This window comes from Lutra lutra, chromosome 16 (genome assembly GCF_902655055.1).
Source record: "Lutra lutra chromosome 16, mLutLut1.2, whole genome shotgun sequence".
Classification (NCBI taxonomy): Eukaryota; Metazoa; Chordata; class Mammalia; order Carnivora; family Mustelidae; genus Lutra; species Lutra lutra.
Window position 1 is genome coordinate 4,254,814 of NC_062293.1, and position 20,200 is coordinate 4,275,013.

The 20,200-nt window shown below is 59.9% G+C and overlaps 1 protein-coding gene across 2 annotated transcripts in view; it reads right to left on the bottom strand.

Annotated features, from left to right (window-relative positions):
- SEPTIN9 (septin 9) overlaps nt 1-20,200 on the bottom strand; it is a 146,544-nt gene that overhangs the window by 115,915 nt on the left and 10,429 nt on the right. The window contains exon 2 of one of the 2 annotated variants that reach the window (XM_047709165.1): nt 15,141-15,197. In XM_047709165.1, the coding sequence (XP_047565121.1) occupies nt 15,141-15,197 (57 nt within the window). Of the gene's footprint in view, nt 1-6,992; nt 7,660-15,140; nt 15,198-20,200 lie in introns of those variants that run through there. The other variant, XM_047709167.1, reaches the window with a different exon arrangement.

Genomic DNA, 20,200 nt, shown 5'->3' on the forward strand with positions numbered 1-20,200 from the left:
CCTCCTAGCTGAGACGGCCCAAGCCTCCCTCCTCAAGTCAGCGGCCACTGGGGCAGGGATGGGCAGCGGGTCAGGGCATCTGCGGCCTCATCAGCCACCCAGGTGCCCCCAGGAATTGGAAGCCCTCCCTCTCCCACAGTGAAAACCAGCTCTCCCCCTCCAGCCCTCCCGGCTTCCCCTCCCAGTCCACCACAGGGGACACAGCAGCCACCAGGCATCCAGGGCCTGTAGCTCCTTCCACGGGGCACCCCACAGGCCTCCCCAGCACCATCTGACCCGGCCCCTCCCCTCACCTTGACGACACAACCTCAGGGCCTTTGCATTTTTTGTTGTCTTTGCCTGGAAGCTCTTCCTCTGAATGCTGGCCTGGTGGAGTCCTTCTGGTCACACCAATTTCAGCTCAGTGTCACCTCCTCAGGGAGGGCCTCCACTAATCCCCCAACACACACACACACACACACACACACACACACACACGGACACACGCACCAGGTCACAATCACATCACCTGTTCTAGGCTCCTTCACAGCCTTCGTCTAGAATCATCTGTTGGTGGGCTCACTGGCTAGCTGCTTGACATCTGGTTCAGACGGAGTCCCATGGGAGCCAGGGCAGTAGCCTCCTCGCTCCCGGAGCCCAAGAACCAAGGCAAGCACCTGTGCGTTGCGGGACGTTAAGAGATATTCAAAAAGTGAGCTGGCATGAACGGGGCCTCATGGCACTGCAAGCGGGACCCCCACTAGGGAATGACAGGAGGTGAACTCCAAGCAGAAGCTACCGCACAGATTGTTGGCGGGAGCGGGTAGGAGAGCAGACGGGAAGCACAGGGTGCACGGGTTCCCGCCACCCGCACCCCGCGGCCCCGCCGCACCCAGCTGCTCCCACAGACCCACCCAGCCCCAAAGCATGTAGTTTCAGAACCGGTGCCTCTTTGCTAATTTCCTAGGGGTGTGCTGGTTTGTTTACTCAGCTTTGCTCAAGTCCGAGTTTCCTCATTTGTTTAAAGGGGAAAAAAAGAAAAAAAGGAAGGAGGATCTGACGGTCTAAAGGCAGAAGTGTTGTCCACTGCGAGCTGAAATCCGGGTTGCTATCTATTCAGAGTTCAAGCTGTGGCCAAGACACTTCTCCAAGCTCAGGCCACTTGTCAGGAGGAAATCTGCCCTGTTTCTCGGTCAGGTCCCACCCTGCCCTTTGCCCGGTCACATGCCCAGCTCCAAAAGGAGCTGAATCCACAGCCAACCCTGTCAGCGGAATCCATGTGTGGCTGGTGAAGGTGTGCCTGGTGCTGGAGGGCCTTCGGGCAAAGGGGTTTGAGTAGCAGCCTCAGGATGGAAGTTTCTGTCGGCTTGGAAGGGAAGACAAGAGGGATGACCAGCTCTGAGCAGGAGGCGTAAGTTCGGATGGCAGAGGCCACATGAGAGGGTGTGGGTGGACAGGCTTCCTGAGGAGCATGGGGACAGACCAATGGACACTGAGCCCCACACCCTGCCACACAGACAGCCAGTGTCACATGCAGGCTGGGCAGGGGGAACCACAGAGAATTACAGAAACATCCTTACGGTGGAACCCAGAACACCTCAGGCTGGCCTCCACTGTCAGCCCAGTAGGGCTGGGCTTGGGCTGCCCCAGGACGTAACACATGTCCAGCCATGTTCCAGGCCAGAGCTGAGGCTCTGTTGGCCAGCCTGGGGCAGGGAGGGATTCAAGGCCTGGCCCAGCCCAGGATTTCCCCACTCCCTGCCACCCAGAGGAGCCAGCCTGGGTGTGAGAAAAGAAAAGGAGTGAATCAGGAACCTTACCTCACACCATATACAGAAATTAACTCAAAACGGATCAAAGTTCTCAACGCCAGAGCCAAAACTATACAACTCTTAGGAAAAGTCACAGGAGAAAAGCTTTGTGACAATGGGTATGATACCACAAGCACTGACAACAAAAGGATGAATAGAAAAATGGGATTTCATTAAACTTAAAAACTTCTACACATCAAAGAACACCATCAACAGCGTGAGAAGGTAATTGACAGGATGGGAGAAAATACTTGCAGATCAAGTATCAGGTAAGGGATTAATATGCAAGATATATAAAAAACTCCTATGACCAAGAACAACAAAAAACAAATGACCCAATTAAAAACTTAACAAAGGACTCGAAGAAACATTTTTCCAAAGACACACAGATGCCAACAAGCCCCGGAAGGGGCACTCACCGTCTCTAGGCAGTTAGGGAAACGCACGTCAAACCCACAGTGAGATACCACTTGCCATTCATGAGGATGGCTATTACCCAAAGAAATAAACAAGTCAATAAAATAGCAATGTCGCTGACGGGGTGGGGGAATTGGAACCCTTGCGCCCTGCTGGTGGCAATAGGAAGTGGTGCAGCCACTGGGCAAGCAGTACGGAGCTTCCCACCAAAATTAAACACAGAACTCCCACACGATCCAGCAACACCATTTCTGCGTGTGGATCCAGTATGTCTGAAAGCAGAGCCTGGAGCGGATATCTGCACACCCCTGTTCACAGCAGTAACTGTCACAACAGCCACAAGGTGGAAACAATGTAAAGGTCTAGCCAAAGATAAAAGAAGACACAAAATGTGGTCTATCCATAGATTGGAACCTCATTCTGTCTTAAACTAGGAAGGAAACTGACACCTGCTACAACACCATGAACCTCGAAGAGATGATATTAAGTGAAATAAGCCAGGGACAGACGGACAAATAGTGCACGATTCCATGTCTATGAGGCACCTGGAATAGTCAAGCTCACGGACACGGAGAGTAGGGTGGTGGCGGCCAAGGGCAGAGGGGAGGGAGAACGGAAAGCTGATGTTCCGTGGGAGCAGAGTTTCACGCTGGAAGGTGAAATTCTGCAGACGGATGGATGGTGGCCCAACTCTGTGCATCTCACTAAATGCCACCGGACCGTAGACCCCCAAATTGTTAAAACAGCAATTTGTGCGTTATGCATATTTTGCCCCAATTTTTAAAAAGAGTTCAGAGTCCAGCACAGAGCTCCGGGGATCCCAGGCCCCCGGCAAGCAGGACCAGGGAGCTCCAGGGAGGAAGCAGGGCCGTCTCCTGGCCAGCTCTTGGAATTCCAACAAGCCTGAGCCCTCCACACCCAACCAGGTGCACATGACACAGTGGCAAAGGCTAGCGGCCACACCAAAAGGTCCAGAGGGAGACGACGAGGAATCTGGGACATGGAGTCATCCGTGGATCCAGGACACCTCAGGATCAGAGTGGGCTGAATGGTGACCCCTACCCCCAAAAAAACACATGCTCACTTGGAACCCCTGAACATTGTCCCATTTGGAAATAGGGTCTTGCTGGTATAATTAAGTTTAGGATCTGGAGATTCAATCACCTAGGATTACCCAGGGACCCAAGTCCAGGGATGAGTGTCCTCATCAGAGAGCAGCAGCAGAGCTTGGGGACACAGAAGGCTCTGTGACAATAGGCAGAGACTGCATGATGTCCTACACGCCAAGAGCCACCAGGGAACGCAGGCATCCCCCAGAAACCAGGAGGGTGTACAGAGCAGCAGCTCCCTCACGGCCTCCAGAAGGAACCAGCCCTGCCGACACCTTGAATTTGTACTTTCAGCCCCCAGAACTGTGGGAGAGTCCGTGGCTGCTGTTTCCGGCCACTCAGTCTGTGGCACTTGCTTTCAGCAGCCCTGGGAAACTCCTCTGGGGGTCAAGTCCCTTGCGGGTCAGAGCCAGAAGAGGAAGGGGCCCAGGAAAGCTACTGGCCACACTTCTCGTCTTGGAGATGAGGAAAATAAAGCTGGAGAGGACACAGCGGATCCAGGCAGCTTGGGACCTGCAGTGTCTATCTAGGACCAGGGTGACAAGTACCTGGGGGAGGGACAGGTGAGGGTTGTCCAGCTCCCTGCCCTCCTCATGACAGTGGACACCCCTGAGAGGAGCAGACCCCCACCTCCTAGACGAGCGTACTGTGCCTCACTGTGCCGGGCAGACGCCCAACCACGGACCAGGGCTCCAGTGACGGAGCAGCCCTCCCAGGACCCCCGCTGACGTCCATGACCGAGCAGGAGCCTTCCACATTCCCTGCCTACAACTCACCCGCAGGCCTGTTCCCACCCTCCCCGAGGCCCAGCTGAGCTAAGTTACAGCTCCCCAGTGGAAAGTTCCCTTCTTGGAGAGTCTCTCCCTGCTGAAATACAAGCGCTTGGAATGAGATAAAACTGCTTAATTTGTAAAAGCCACAGAGCCCATCCAGAACAAGGAAAAAAACCCGACCCTTGGCTGGAAGGAGCGGCCTTCTGTGTCTCAGCGGCCAGTCGCTGCTCCATGACTCATCCCTGCCCTGCTGACAAGCCCTCTGGCATCTTCCCGGGGCGGTGTGGGGAGGGGCAGGCTCCAAGAGGGCCGGGGCTACCCCACTGCCCAGGAGGAACCCGGATCCCAGACTCACAAACCTGGCAGGAGCCCAGCGCTGCCAACAGAAGGAGCGAGCAGATGGAAGGGTCCTGCGGCTGCCTGCACCTGCCTTCCCCGCCCCACCAGCTCCTCCTGGACAGCACTGGGCAGTGGCCGAGAACCAGCCAGATGCATCTCAAATACCAGCCCAGTGGGGCCCGGGCAGTGGCAGGCCTGTCTGGAAGCGGTCAGGTGGGGCACTGGGCCAGGTGGGACATCGTGGCCCCCAGCCCTGCCTCTGCCTGCTGCGCAGGTGGGGACTGAGACAGGAGTCACAGTGCCTTCCAGCAAGACAAGGGGAGAAGGAAGGAGCCTCCGGGGACAACTGCAGAGCAGGCTCAGAGGCCCACCGGCTGTGGGGTGCTGCCCGGGATCGCACCGGTCCAACCCCTTTACATTTGAGACTAGGAAACTGAGGCCCCGGGCCACAGAGGGACAAGATGGAACGCATTTCCCGGGGTGGGGTGTGGGGCTGCTTAAGAGCCAAGTTACAATCAAAGACCACGGCCAAGGTCTGAGCAGTTCTGAGGAACATGTAGGGAAAGGGCTTGAGGCTTTCCATCATCAACAAAGCTTGGAAAGAAATAAGCAATTTTTAGTGACAACGCATCCCTATGAGAATTTCACCAATAGTACCCATTCCTCCTCAGGCACGTCCTGAGAGAAAGTCCCCTTTCCATCCCTCATGGTCAGTCCCAGCCGAGGGCAGTGGCGCCTAGTGTGGCCGTGAAGGCGCAGAGCTGACCGTTTTCCAAGGCAGTTTGGTTCAGCTCATGAAAAGCTGCTGGGGTCTGGCTAGCCCAGAAGGTTCCAAGAGTGCTGTCACTTCCCAAGGGTCCCCTCCCCCATTGTGTGTCCTGGCTCTCTGCTCCCCTGAGTCACCCATCAGGGCCATGCCTTGGTCATCTGGGAAGTGAAGGCTGGACCCACGGCCACCGGGGCCCTGTGAGCCAGGCTGGCGAAGCGACCATCCTCCCGAGCCACACAGGGACCCTGTGAATGTCCCTCTGAGCAGGGAACTCGGGCTCCACAGCCCTGAACCAGCTGGCCTGTGTCGCTGAGTCCGCACCTTGCCTCCCGCAGGTCTCTATGGCTGCCCCACATCCTGTGGCGGTCCCAGTGGCACAAATGCATACACACACACACACACACACACACACACGCACGCACAGACGCGCGCACACACACACGCACGCGCACATGGCCACTCAGCAGCTCTCTTCCCATCAGGATCTGATCAGCAGACAGAAGGAGCCTCAGGACGGGCCACCCTTCCCTCTGGCCTCTTGGGGAGCCCCCTAACACACACAGTGGCAAGCAACAGACGAGGACTACGGCATCTGTGGGGCGACATCCTGAGGCTCACCAGGGTCAGCACAGACTAGCTGAGGCCCAAGGATAGCCCAGACCTCCCCAGTGGACCCAGGACCCTCACGGGGGCCCACAGCAGGCAGCAGGCGCAGTAATGAAGGGGAACCGACTCATGATGTCAGACACTGACCGAGTCACAGCGTGTGCTATGGCCGGCTGAGGGGCTGGGGACCCTGACCCAGGACAGGGGGCCATCGAACCAGGATGGCTCAAGCCAGAGCAGCCTCCTTTCTCTTCAGGGTGGGCTTTCACACAGCCCCGATGGCTCCGTGCCCACTCCTTGGGGGCTGCCAGTGAGAATGGTCCATCTAGAAGAGGCTGGATGCCCCAGGAGAGCAGGGATGGGCCCAGACCCTCGAGGCCCCTCCAGCCCAAGGACCAGCCATCTGCCCTCACTCCATGCCCTGAGGTGACATCAAGATGTTTTAAACAGTGATTCTGCTCCAGAATCTGAGTAGAGCCCACATCTGCTGGTTGTCCTGGCCTAGAGCGTCCCTCGGTGACCCTAGAAGATGTCACTCCCCCTCCCCATTGCAGGGTTCCCAGGTGACTGAGGACCCAAGTAACACACCCAGCTCCAAGGGGGACTCGCCGCTGTTAATGACCCAAGCCTCTGGGCAAATGGGACCAGCTGTATGTGCCGTGCGTGGGCATACACACGCGCACACGTTTGCACATCTCTGAGCACCGGGAGCCCCACCCCTGCAATCGGCTCCTGGGAAGGCACCGAAATGCTGTTCCAAGGAAGAGACCCAGGCGGCCTTGAAGACGGACTTTGGCTGGCAGCTGAAACACAGCCCACACAGTGGGTAAACCAACCAGCTACGGCCCACATGCCATCAGCCCAGACCCCAGCAGGCCGCTCGCCCCCACCCCCCCCCACCCCCCGACCCTTCCTGGAGCCACCACCGGTCTGGGCATTCACAACGCCTGGAGAAGCAGAAGTGGCCGGCTGGGAACTGAGAGGAACAGCGAGGGGAAGGAGAGCAGAGCCTCAGTGAGAGCCAGACTTGGTGAGGCTCCGCTCTGGGAACACTGCATCCCACGGCCTCAGAACAGTCCAAAGGAACAGAGATACATCCACACGAATGAATAAAAGTGACCCCCGAGGGCTGATTTCCCAAAGCGCCAATATAGCTCTGAGTTAGGGGAGGGGGCTGCGGGGGGCCTACCTGTGATCCGGTCTCTCTCCATTACTACGGATATATTTAGCAGCAGGCGGGAGTCCCGGCGTCCCCCTTTCCAGAGGCGTCCTCCCCTTCTCACCCCCGACGCCCCTCCCTCTTTCGGCCTCCTCCTCCTCCTCCTCCTCCTCCAAAAACACTCTTTGTCTGGTCTAATTTCTTCAATCTGTTGCAATCACGAACGCATCCAAATTACCACATTTCCATGTGCTGATCATATGTTTGTGCCCCAAACTGAGGTAGCATTGTCTCTGTGAATCGGGAGGGAGAAGAGCCGGAGGCCGCGCGGGAGAGGAGGTGGGACGGGGGCGGCCGCGAGGCTCCCGCAGCCCCGGTCCGGCCGGCCCGTCTGGGCTTTGTGCGGCGGCAGGCTCCGGAGGCGTAGGGTGCAGCGGGCGGCTTCCGGCCTTCTCTCCACCCCCTCCAGCCCCTCCGCCAGGCCTGCTGCTCCTTTTTAATATCCACTTGGAGAAGCTTAACTTAGCCTCTTGGAAACCAGCTCGCAGTCAAATTCCTGGCAACTTCCAAAGTCTTTCATTTTCCCTGGCCCACGAGGCGACGCTTCCTCTGGCCGAAGCGTTTGAGAAAAGCCCCGTCGCGGCCTCGCCTTCCCCGAGCCGCGGGGGCCTTGCAGCCCGGCCCGACCCCTCTCCCTGTTGGGCCCGGAGGAGGCAAGGCGGCCAGGGAGGGCTCCAGAGCACCTGCCCCAACGAGGCCCGTGGAGTTGTCCCTGGGGCTGCCCGGTGACATAGGCCGAAGGCTCGTCCCGCCCAGGCTGGTGGGGGTGGGGAGGTGGCCCGAAGGACACTTCCTGGAAGGTCCCAGTTACTCAAGAGTCAGTGAGTCCCCAGCTGTCCCCGGGGAGGGAGCCTGGCTCCTCAGCGCAGTTCCCCATACTCAGCACTTCTCTGGGAGGGGCCCCCCAAGGCCTGGGGTGGGGGGGCTCAGCTGTTTCCTGCTCTTCCCCTGGACTGGGGGGGGCGCTGCTCACCTGGCAAACTCGGGGTGGGGGGACCAGCACCTGGTCAGAGTTGGGGGTGCTGTCCACGCACATCAGCTGGATGGTGGGGACAAAGTCCCATCCCCTCCTGCCTGGGACGGGACCTCAGACGCAATCTCCTATGTAGCAAAGGTGTCTCCTTGGTGGCAGGGGACACCAAACAGGAACCATCTCCCCACTCCCACCCCCTCCAAGCAGAGCCTGGAGGACAGCCCCAAAAGTGGCCTGCCTGTCGAGGGAATGTGGGGACAGTGTCTCAGCCCAGGGAGGTCCCACGAGCTCAAAAATGGCCCCCAAAGATGTCACACACCCTAATCTCTGCAAATGGGACTTTATTTGGAGAGTCTTTGCAGATGGGATTAAACAAAGGGTCCTGATTAGCCTGGGTTAGGAGGGGGAGCCCTCAGTGCGGTTGGGTTCCTCTCGCCTCATGCAGGAGGGAGGCAGAGAGAGGTGTGCAGACAAAAGGGATGGGAAGGCAGAGCAGAAACCTGACGCCCCCACCTGTGAAGGCTGGATACAGCCCCCAGAAGCAAGAGGCCAGGAAATGATCCCTTCCTGGAGCCTTAGGGCGGGGGTGGGGGGCGGCCCAGCCACACCTGGATCTCAGACTCCAGCTCTAGAACTTTGAGAGAACACACTTCTGTCCTTGCGACCCACCGGATCTGTGGCGATGTGTTCAGGGCCCCCAGGGAACACAGACAGGCCCTGTAAACTGGCAAGCCCACCAACCGCTAACAATCCTTGAGCTAGGACAATGGCAATCACGGAGAATTGGGGGGGGGGGGTTATCCTTTCAAATCTCTTCCCCGATTTTGAAAAAAATATTCCTCACAAAATCAGGTTTTCCTGATTATAAACATAATATGTGTTCATTGTATTGAATTTAGACACGACAGAAAAGATACAAAGAAGAAACCCCTTTAATACACATGGGACGGGTCGCTCCGCAGGGCAAGCCAGCCCAGGAGGGCCCCACAGACAGGTCCGCTGGTGGGAATCCGGGGTAGGCCAGGCTTCAGGCTGGCCATGGGCCGCCCCCCCGCCCCCCACTCCTGCCACCTCCTGCAGGCGCCCAGTGCTCAGGCCCAGGCCATGATTTCACTGTTGTCCTCACAGCCAGCTGAGCACAGCTCTGACCCTCAGTGCTTCCCCGGCAGAGTTTGGCTCAACATCCATCCCTCCCCCCCTGCCCCCCGCCCCATGCCTAAAAATCCAAGCATTCTGGCCCAAGCAGGGGAGCGTTTGAAACCAAAAACCTAGCAGCACCAATTGGCTCCAATGAGGCCCGTGTTAGTCATGAGCCAGCTCAGAGGCTGGACGCCCAAGCCATGGGAGAAGGCAGCAGCCAATCCCCCAGTGCTCATCGAGGCTGCGTCTAGGCACCAGCACTGTCCACACCCAGCGGGGGAGGGGAGCAACGGGCCAGACCAGGCCAGGGACCTGCATCCCCAAAGTGGGTTCCCCACACGGCTCTCTCCTCCCCTGACAAGGCTCTGTGGTTACATAAACTAGATGCAGGCCTTAGATGCCTTCAGCTCATTAGCATAGTAAATGCGAGAGCCTAGCGTCCCTGTGGGGGGCTGGCTTCCTTCCACCCAGCACTTCCCAAATTGGACCAACACCTGCCACCTGGGGGAGGCAGGACCCCCCCCCCCCCACCGTGGCCACAGCTTTGGGAAATTGTCCCTGCTCCCAGCCTCCCCCACCAGCCTGTGTCCTGGGGTGGGCACTGTTGCCCCACAGCCTCTTCTAGACAGTTTCTAAGATGGTATCTCTGTCCTTTACCCCCCCAACAGATCTGCACGCACCCCCCCTTCCCCCCCTGCAGACTCCTGACCACCATCCATGTCCCCATCCCCCTGCGAGGGGTGTGTAGGGGATAGGAGGAAGAGTTGGAGGACGGCTTGGGGGATGGCTTTCCGCCAGGCCAGGAGGACGACTCCCATGATGCGCACAGCACGGTCCCTGGACCAACGTGACCTCGTTCCTGGGGTGCACTTCTGAGGAGGGGCCATGAGGACACGGGGACAGAGGAGCCTGGCGGAAAGGAGACTTCCTGAGGCCCTGGGCTCAGGCTTCCCACCCCCTCTCGCCACCCCCTGCTCCACGCAGACGCTCTGGAATCCTCCATAATCAGCTCCAACTACGGGGAGTTCTCACTTTAAGAAATGACTTTTCTGTTCATTTCCTGCTCATCCCTGACTCCAGCACCGAGGTCGGCTTCCCTGAGTCAACAACGAAGGCGCTCCATCCTGATGCCTCCCGTGGCCCGTCCCGCGGCCGCCGCTGCCCCTACTGTACCTGCCAGCAGAGCGGGCACCCACCCCAGCCTGGCCCGCCAAGCAAGGCCCAGAGTGAGGCGGGTTCCAGGCTGGGGCCGGCTACCTTCCTCTCAGGAACCTTCTCTCCACTGTTTATTAAGCAGCAAGTTTCGGCTGTTCCTAAATAAATACAACCCAGCTGCTCTCTGCCTTGGGGACGGCTGCGGGGTTTACTGGTGCGAACAGCCCGGGCCGGCCCGTTGCTATGGGAGTTCTTCCAGAACAGTGTGGAAGGGAACCAAGACAATGGAGAGGGGCGGCCCAGGCGTGGCCGAATTCCGCCACCAACAGGTCTCATGCTCAGTCACCCATCCCGGGCCAGGGCCGGAACCGGAGCCTCGTGCCTCCAGGAGAACCCCACTGCCCGTGCGGCACAAGGGGATGGAGGAGCGAGGAGGCCCAGATCTTGGGAGCATCTGCCCCCGCAGCCCCTGTTGAAACATCTCCCCAGATCACCGAGAAAGTCCACGAAGGGCTAGTGTCTTCCCCTTCCTGCCGAACTCGCTCGCTAGGTGCCCAACACGGGCTCACAGAAGAACAATGAACTTGAAGAGCCAACGTGTCAGCTCTCCAGACCAGCTCGGCCGACAGAACGTTCTACGATGACGTCAACGTGCTCTATCTACTGCCTTCAATGTGGGGGCCACGTGTGCCCACTGCCGCAGGGCTGTGCTGCTCCCAAACCCTCCTCCCCAGAGACACTGCATTCTCCATGAATTTCTTCACCAGAACGCGAAGGGAAAAGCTACTTTTCAGCCAATGCAAAAGAAGGCTGACATTTCTATTTTAAACTCATTCTTGGGCCCATCACCCCAAGTTTGTCCTTCCCAGTTGAGTGCAACAATATTCACCGCCGCCAGCCGTGCGCCAAGAACACCCAGCCCTGTGGCCGGGAGGACAAAGAAACCACCAAGGCCAACCCTGGAGATGGACAGGTTGGGTCAAAGTCAAGGCCTTCAGAAGTACGAAGGTACAGGGTCTGTCCCGGCACCGTGGCCGGGGGGGGAAGGCCGGGGAAGGCCTCCCCGTCAAGGAGGGAGGACGGGTCAGTGAGAGCCTGGAAGGCGAGACAGGTCAGGCTGGGAAGCGTCTTGAACACTGTCCTGTGCTTTAGTTCATCCCGTGCGGAAAAGGCAACTAGGGGTCCTTTAAGTAAGAGGCCCTGACCAGGTCTGTTTTGGATAATCACACGGATGGAGCCTGTGCGTGCAGGCAGGTCTCGGTAAATGCCACTGAATGCCAACGGGGCCAGGGAGCGTCCGTGGGGAGAAGGGTGCGGACGTGGGGGGGCACTGATGCCTGACCGCGCCTGGGCCACGAGGCAGCCCATCCAACGGTCATTCGAGGGCAGTGGGAGTTGAGAAGGTCTCGGTGACTTGCTGACCTGAGGGTGCTGGGGGTGGGACAAAGGTCAAGGACGACGGCTGAGATTTCCTGCTTGAGGACCTCAGTGGACGGCCAGGCTGAGACCCGAGAGAAACAGAGGAGGAGCGGATGTCCGCGGGTGGGAAGGGCGGCACCAGCGAGGGGTGCCTGAGGGAGCCTTGGCAAGGCCCACGGGCAGCCAGACTCTGGCGATGTCTTCCTTGACCAGCGCCCCGCTGCCAAGCCACACTGTCTTACACGCCCACATGGCTGGGACGATAGCAGCCGGGCCCCACGTACAGCCGGGTGTCCTGAGCGCGAGGTGGAGAGCTCCCCGGGGCCTGGAGCAAGGAGGGGTGTGCGAGCCTGGACAGAAAGACTGGGGGGAGGGCAGGAAGACCCACCAGGGATGCCGTGGGGCACCTACTTGTGAGGCGTAAGGGCAGAGACACAGCCCAGACAGCAGCGTCTCAGGGAGACCCTCCTGCGGGGAGAGTGCCGTCCACCCACCCGGGCCCAGGGGCATGTGCAGGGCTTCCTGGGGCTGCTGTCACAGATCGCCATGAACGGAGAGGCTTAAAACAGCAGAAGCAGATTGTCTCCCCGTTCAGGAGGTGGAAGCCTAAAATCAAGGTATCAGCGGGGGCCGAGCTTCCTCCAGCAACCACGGGAAAAACCCTTCCTGCATCTTCGAGCGTCCCTGGGCTTGTGGCCACCTCCCTCCATCTCTGCCTGTGTCCTCACGTGGCCTGCTCCCCTGTACCTCTCCTCTTCCTGTAAGGCCCCCCGCCGTCGGCCTTAAGAACAAATGGAACACACCGGATGTCCGGGCACAAAGAGAGGCTCTGAGGAGTCCCAGGGGGACGGTCGGGCAGGCTGGCGGGGCCGGCCGAGGGAGGTGAGGAAGCCGGCCGAGGGGAAACTCTGTGCGAGCTGTGGGAACCAGGGCAAAGGTTGGCCAGAGATAGTGGCCGGGAGGCAGCGGCCCATAGAGGCCGCTCGAGGCACGTGGGAGAACACACCAGAAGGCCACTTGGGAGGTCAGAGTGTGGGCATCCGCCTGGGGACACACATGTGTGCATGGGAACACGTGAGGATGTTTCCAGCGGCGCCTCGGACAGAGGAAGGCTTCCGCCGACCTCCAGCAGCAGGCGCACACCGAGGAGCCCTCGCCCACAGGCAGTACACACGAACAGGGCTACACAAGCCTGCGAGGACAATCTCAGAGACATCCCGTGGCCTGAAAAAGCAAAGAGAACCTTCAAGCCGGCACCCCTCGGACGGCTGACGGGCGGCTGCCGGTCGGCAGGGGGAGACACGTGTCCTCCAGACGCGCAGCACACGTGCGCCGGCAGTGACCAGGGAGTCACCCTGGCAGGAACGGGCACAGGGAGGGTCCCCCGGGCGCTCACACCACACCTAGAACACCTTATTTCTCAAGAGGGCCGGTGGGCACACGGCTGGCTTATTTAATTCTTTCTAGTCTTTTTACTGGGTCTACCAATTCCATTTTTTCAAGAAGGGCAGAAAGTAAGGTCATAGAACGGTGGACGGTGGGCACGGCTTGAGCTGGTGGCCTGTGGCTTCTGCCAGCATCGGCCTCGTGAAGAGCCTGAGCTCACAGAGGTTGTGCTGGGATATAGCCCCTGGCCCTCTGGGAGGACTAGGGGCTTGGGGTCCCGGACGCAGGAGGCCAGGACAAGTGTGCGACAAGAGGTCAGGCTCGGAGGAGGGGAGGGTGGGTGGCGGCTCCAAGCAGGGATCCTGCAAGGGTCAGAGGGACCGGGCACTGAGAGGCTGGGGGTCCAGGGAAGACCCCCATCTGGGTCCCGGTCTTAGCTGCGGGATGGCTGGGATTAGAGAAGGAGCCAGGAAGACAAGTAAAGGGTGTCCCGAGTCAGAGCCCGCGCAGGCCCCCACAGAGAGGATTTCGTGTGTCAGCAGGCAGTCCCAAGAAAACCCAGATCGCGGGCACACAGCTCTGGGCTGCAGCAAATTATGCCTTAGGCTTCCAAGCGGACCGTGGCGGCGGCTGCCAAGTGCTGACGGCACAGAACTGGCCAGTCTGAGCCCAGGGAAGCAATGGCCAGAGGAAACTGTGTCCACATGGCCCAGGGCACCAGTCTCCGGACACCTCAATCCCAGAGCTCAGCAACCTGTCCCTGGCCCCGGCACCAGGCGAGGCCCCTAGACCCAGCCCGGCTGCTGGAAGGGCAAAGCAACAGACCAGCTGCGGGGCCCCAGAGGAAAGTTCCCCAGAAAGACAGGCCGGGCCATCCAGTGGTTAGTGGCCCGACGTGGCTGCAGGGGGCGGAGCTCTTGCGTAACCGCGGATGTGAATCACTCAGCCACCCGGGAGACCTCCAGCCGGGCATCACCCTTCCCTTCCCACACCCAGCCCCGTCCTGCACCACAAGGGGCCTCAGACACAGCCGTGGGGACATCCTGGCCTGTGCATCCACATGCCCCTGACACTCCCACCCCCGTTCCCTGCCAGGCTGCCCCTCGGCTGCCCCACAAGCCTGGGGATGCCCTGGGGGTACCCGCGGGCAGGTGACACCTCAGACGGACAACCCTCGCAGAGGTTTGCAACGGCCCCGGAAGAAGGCTCAGGACACCCGAGGAAGGAATTCTAGGGGTAGCCGGAATGATCCAGACCCGTCTAATTGCACAGCTGCTAGCTACACGCAGACGTTATGTGGAATTAATTTAAAAGAAGTTAACTGCATCATTCTATGCAAGTGAATGAATGAATTAAATAAACTTCGTGTATTCCTCACGTGGTTGGTAGTCACGTGGCCGCTATGGCTAGATGCGGAACAGACCCACCAGCGCAGAGCGCTCCGCAGGGTGGGGCTGGCCTAGGAGGGCAGGGTGTGGGCTCCGGGAGAGGCGAGTCCCTTCGTCCTTCACCTCTGGGCCCCAGTGTCCTCTTTGGAAAGAGGCCACCCGCATGGACACATAGAGAAGAGGCAGAGAGAAGAACTCGGCCAAGATGACCGGGAGACCACTTATGTGACCCTGGTCCCCGCTGCCTGCCCGCTCGGTCACCGGAGCCCCCTCAGTTCTGCAGGGCGTGGGAAGCAGCAGGGGTCTGTGGCTGTTCAGAGTCAAAGCCACCCGCCCGCGGGCTGCCCGTCCCTCCGCGCCTCCGCGGGGCAGCCCAACAGTATCCACACCCGCCTCGGTCTTCTGTCCTCTGTCCCCCACCACACATGCGGCCTGCTCCCTGGGCCAGGACTGCCTCCCTACAGAGAGGCGCCCCCGCTCCCAGGAGTCCCACCTCTGGCACACTGTGCTCAACGGGCCTGAAAGCCACCTGAGTCAGAGCCATCAAAGACCAGGCCTCCCCGGCAGGCGAGGAGCCCTGCTCACCTCAGAAGGCCAGGTGGGCTAGAGGGCTGGGCCAGAAGAACCTGGGGGGTCACGGCTGAACAAGCTACTCACCTGGGCCGGTGGGGTCGCCGAGCTTCCGGAGGCGGTTGCTGGAGGTCCGCGTGACTCCTAGAGACAGGGGCAGAGGGCAAAGGTCACACCGGGCTGCTTGAGGGCGGTTCACACTGGGCATAACCTTGCCCGTGCTCTGCAGTGGGCTCCAGGACCAGAAACCAGCGGCCCTGGTCCTCCCAGGTGACACCCAGACCCAGCTGCCACCCTCAAGGACAGCCACTGCCTTCTGGATGCCGGTGGCTGGCGGGCACCAGGCCGAGCCTTTGGCGCAACATTTCCCACCCAACTCTCACTCCTCGTCTCACAGCTGCATTTCGCGCGGCTGAGCAACTTGCCTGAGGCCGCACAGCTACTAGCAATTGAGCCCATCAACCTCCAAAACCCAGGCTTGGCCAAGTGGCACCCCCACCCCGACTGTCTGCAGGACGATGAGGGTGCTGGCACCCAGTCAGGCTCCGGCCACCCCCGGGATAAAGCAGGTTGATGCGCATCGTGAACTGAGATTTCCCTGCACCCGGGGCGCTGACCCAGCCCCTCTGCTCTGGGGCTGGGCAGAGCCGGACTGAATTCGGGAGTGTGAAGGATGAGCCATTCTCTCCCACCACCGCAGGAGGGGACAAGGACAGAGCCCAGGTGAACACAGCCCTGTGCTGCAGGTGCTCGGTCCTGACATGCACCCCCTGGGTCCGGCGCGTGCTCCCCACAGAGGTTTAAAGCAGGCAAGTCCAGACTCGAGGGAATTTGGGGAGCTGCTAAGCCAAGCAAACCCGGGGCTGCCAGGAAGGGGATCCATGGGAGGGGCAGGGAGCACAACTGCTGCTCCAGAAGCGGGCTCCCTGGGCAACCAAGCCATCCCTTGGAGCTGCAGGGACACCCCACGTTGGCCAGCAGAGGCCCTCACCACACACAGCGAGAGGAGCAGAGAAGGGGCCCGGGGCTAACCCAGAAACCCCCCCGGCAGCCTCCACCATCGGACCCCCACCCAGAACGCTGGCGTCAGAGGAGCCGTCCTCCAGAGAGGCCCTTGGAACATTCATTCGTTCCCACATTCATTCCACAAACCCACTCAACGACGGGCCACGGGGAGGGGATGCAGCCAGCATTGTTCCTAGCGTTTCCAGAGCTCCCAGCGGTCCAACCTGCACAGCTGGCTTCCTGCCCAGCTCCCCAGGGACTCACATGCTCTCCACATCTGGAGAACACAGATGGATTGAGCACCGAGAACAGAACGTGTGCAGCTCGTCCTGCAGGGTCTAGTGTTGACAGACACCTGCCACCAAGCCCAGGTCTCTTTCCAGGGCTGGGGAGGACCCCAAGATGCGCCCCAAATGTTGAACCCAGATGCTGTGAAACATCGCCAAGGGATGCAAGTGGCAGGAGATCCAAGGGCCTGAAGTGACCAGAAAGGCTTTGAGGAGGCAGGGAGGACCACGCTGACCCTTGCAGGAGGCCAGGGGGACGCTGGGTCATGGCCACGTCCAAGCACCGAGGCTCTGGGATGGTCACGAGCTCTTATCCGTTCCCCACACACCCCCACTGGGCAAATGCCACCACTGCCATTTCAGGACAGGGAGGCTCGGACATCCCCCAACTCCACCTTCTCCTACAGAGCTCCCCACCCCACCCCAGCACCCCATGTCATCTGACTGCAGCCACTGGCATTCCTTGGCCTCCAGGACGACACGAGCCCGTCCCCCACTGGTCTATTTCTCTGGTAAACCCCGACGATTACAGTGACCTCACCCAGCAGACACACAGGCCTCCCTCCACTGTCCCCGCCTACTCGGACGCACGTCTGCTCACGGCCGAGCCGTGATTGCGATCCCTCCTCGGATGTCCAACCAGAGCACAGGGACTCCAGGCCAGCCCTGCCGGACAGGAAGCCTAGGCCACGGCCTCAGGCCCGCTCGGGCAGGTCCTGCCTTCGACTTCCAGAACAGACAGCTCTCTTAAGACAGGGAGAGGGTGGGCCTGAAGTGGCTCTGGTGGGCTACCCAGGGCAGGGAGGGGCGGGAGGGGACAGGCCCTGTTCCTAGGGCGGCTGAGGCCTGAGCACGGGCATCCCCGGCCTCCGCAGGGCTCCCTTCCACGATGGCTGTGACCTCTCCCCTGAGCAGGAGCAACACAGCAGGAGAATCACCATCTCATCATCAAGCCCTCCACACACACACACACACACACACACACACACACACACACACACACATGAGCCACTCAGAGGTCCCACTGCCGGGCTAAGAGTGGCACCAGTGAGCCACGCTATGCCCGTGAATCCAGCGAGTCCCCAATATGGAAACCGTACGGGGCGAGGAACAGACAAGGAACAGGCCCAGCATTCCTGTGGATTGACTCACTTCCGGCTGCGACTCCCCCTGGGCCGGCGGGACGCCCACCCGTGCCCCTGCCCCTGTCTCTGGCAAAGGTAAAAGAGGTCCCATTCTGGTTCCACAGTCCCCCCCTTCCCCCTGGGCATCTGGTCCCCAAGCTCCCTTCTGGGCTCGCTGCTCCCCAAATCCAGGCTGGGGCTGGAGCCATGGCCAGGAGGAAAACAGCATCTGTCTCAGATTTCTTGGGTGGAGTTTTGTTTTATTTGTGCTGTTTATTTTTCCAATTTCCCAAAACACGCGGCTGGTGCCAGGCAGCCCCTGGCACGGAGAAGACGCCGGGCACGCCGCTTCCCGAGCCAGGTCGGTGGCGGCCTGAGGTTCCCACCCTCGCACAACCTCCCCCGCCCAGCGCGGCCGGCCCGCTCGGCCTGGCCTCCGCCCGGGAGAGACACACGGCCAAGAGCTACCGAAGCCCAGCGGTCCCTCAGGCCCGCGTCGGAGTCCAGTGAAGAGGGAGCCGGAGAGGCCTCCAAGCTGCCCAAGCGCTCAGTTGCTCCAGTGGAGAACTGAGTTATTTTTATGTGATTTTAAAATAAAACATATTCTGAAGGAGAGGAGACGATTTGCAATTTGGCCGTCTGGAGGGTGTTCCCGGAGGCCCGGGAGGCAGGGAAGCCGGCAGTCCGAGGAGGAACAGGGTTCAAATCCGGGGTTTGCCAGGCACTACCTGCACCCCTGCACCCCAGGAAAGGCGGTCCCCGTGCCAGCACCGGCTGCCCGGCCCGTGGCCTGCGGACAGAGCGGAGCGCACGCACACGGGTGACCGAGGTTGAATGGGGCCACACGCCGTGGGCCCTCGTGTAAGGTAAGCACTCAATAAATTATATGATTATTATCATTAGTAGCATATTAATCATAATCATAATTTTAAAATCGTTTTCACGGTTATCATTCCCCAGCCACACACGCCAGCCCGAACCCCGAGGTCTATAAACTTGGAATCGACAGAGCCTGGCTGCGCCGAGCCAAAGCCTTTGAACAACCTGTGGGTTCGCGTAAGACCCAGAGGGAGCGGTCACGCTTGCGGAACCCAGGATCCGGGCGCTCTCCCAGACCCAGGCACCCCAGAAACTCCGAGGCTGGGCACAAAGGCCATTTCACAGATGGTCACGAACTGTGCACCCATGACACACACCGGTAAAGTGTAACGTGTTGAGCCCCGAGCTCTCGAGACTGAAACACTCTTCAGGTGAGTCGGGGCAGGGGAAGCAGAGGGCAGAAAGCAGGACTCACCCCTGGCCTGCGTCTTTTTTTTTTTTTTTTAAGATTTTATTTATTTGACAGAGATCACAAGCAGGCAGAGAGGCAGGCAGAGAGAGAGAGAGAGGAGGAAGCAGGCTTCCTGCTGAGCAGAGGGCCCGATGTGGGGATCAGGACCTGAGATGAAGGCAGAGGCTTTAACCCACTGAGCCACCCAGGCGCCCCCCTGGCCGGTGTCTTAAACGGGATGACAGGACAGCGTTCCGGAGCCGGAGAGAAGATGCCAGACCAGGAGCGGTGGCTCCTCGGGTCCTCGAGAGAAAGGCCGTGATCCTGGGCAGGACTGGCCGAAGGGGGATGGCCTGGGAGGCGTTTTCCCATAGAAACAGCGGGGAGGGCAGGTAGAGCCACCCCCAGCGCCCGGGGGCAGAGCCCACCTCCAGGCAGCAGAAACCAACATGCACAGGGAAACCGCCCAACTCCCCTTCGCCACGTGGCCCCAGGGCATCGCCCCCCCCATAGCAGCCCTGCGGCCCATCTGGTGGGCATCACCCTGGGCCTGCAACCTGGGAGCCTGCACAGGGGAGGCAGGCAGGGGGTGCAGTGGGCATGAAGGCCCTGTATGTCCTCCTCCCAGCCAAGTTTTTATGATGGGTCGGACCCAGTTAATTCTAAGTTCGAGATGCTTAAACAGGCCCTGAGACATCTAAGTAGACTCCTGAGGTCATGGGTCATTATTAGCTGTGAGTTTAATGACCAGGCACAGCCTCGGGGCCACAGTGTCTCCGCCCAGGATCTGGCGGCTATCCCCAGCCCCTCTGGGGTCATGCACAGCAGGGACGTCCTGACCCCGGTGGACGATGACACACACACACACACGCACCCCATTCTGCTCTGTGCCAACAACAAATGAAATCTGGCCACTACCTTCCTCCAGTCAAGAAGACACCGTGTTGCAGAAGGAGGCCGCTATGAAAACTCATGCAAACATCCATTTTCAGTAAAGAACAGAAGAATCCATTTTCAACTTTTGTCTTCAAACCTCTGAGTTCAAGTCTCTCAGGAAAGGACAGGGAGGTTCCAGCGACCTCGGCCCGGGGCCGCGTGTCCCTCCACCTCTGAGCCCAGGATGGGGGCCCCCGGGATGCACAGTCTTCACCCCCCTTTCTCCAAGGCTCACGTGCCCACAGGAGCCAGGAGGGGCTCCCGCAAAGTCAAGGGTCGCAGTGGGAGAGTCAAACTCTAGGCTTATCGTGCAAAGAGCCTGAGATGAGGCGATAAGCTCCTCCGTCTTCTCCCAGCCACAGCCTCGGCCTTTGCTGCCCACAGAGGTGAGCGCTGGACGGACGTGCTGGGGAGGTGGGGACGCCCTCCTGGTCACGTCCCAAGCGCTGACTGCATCTCTGGGCAAGTGCTGTCTCTCTGAGCCTGGGTGTCCGCGTCTACGCGGAGCAGACTCATGAGTGTGTG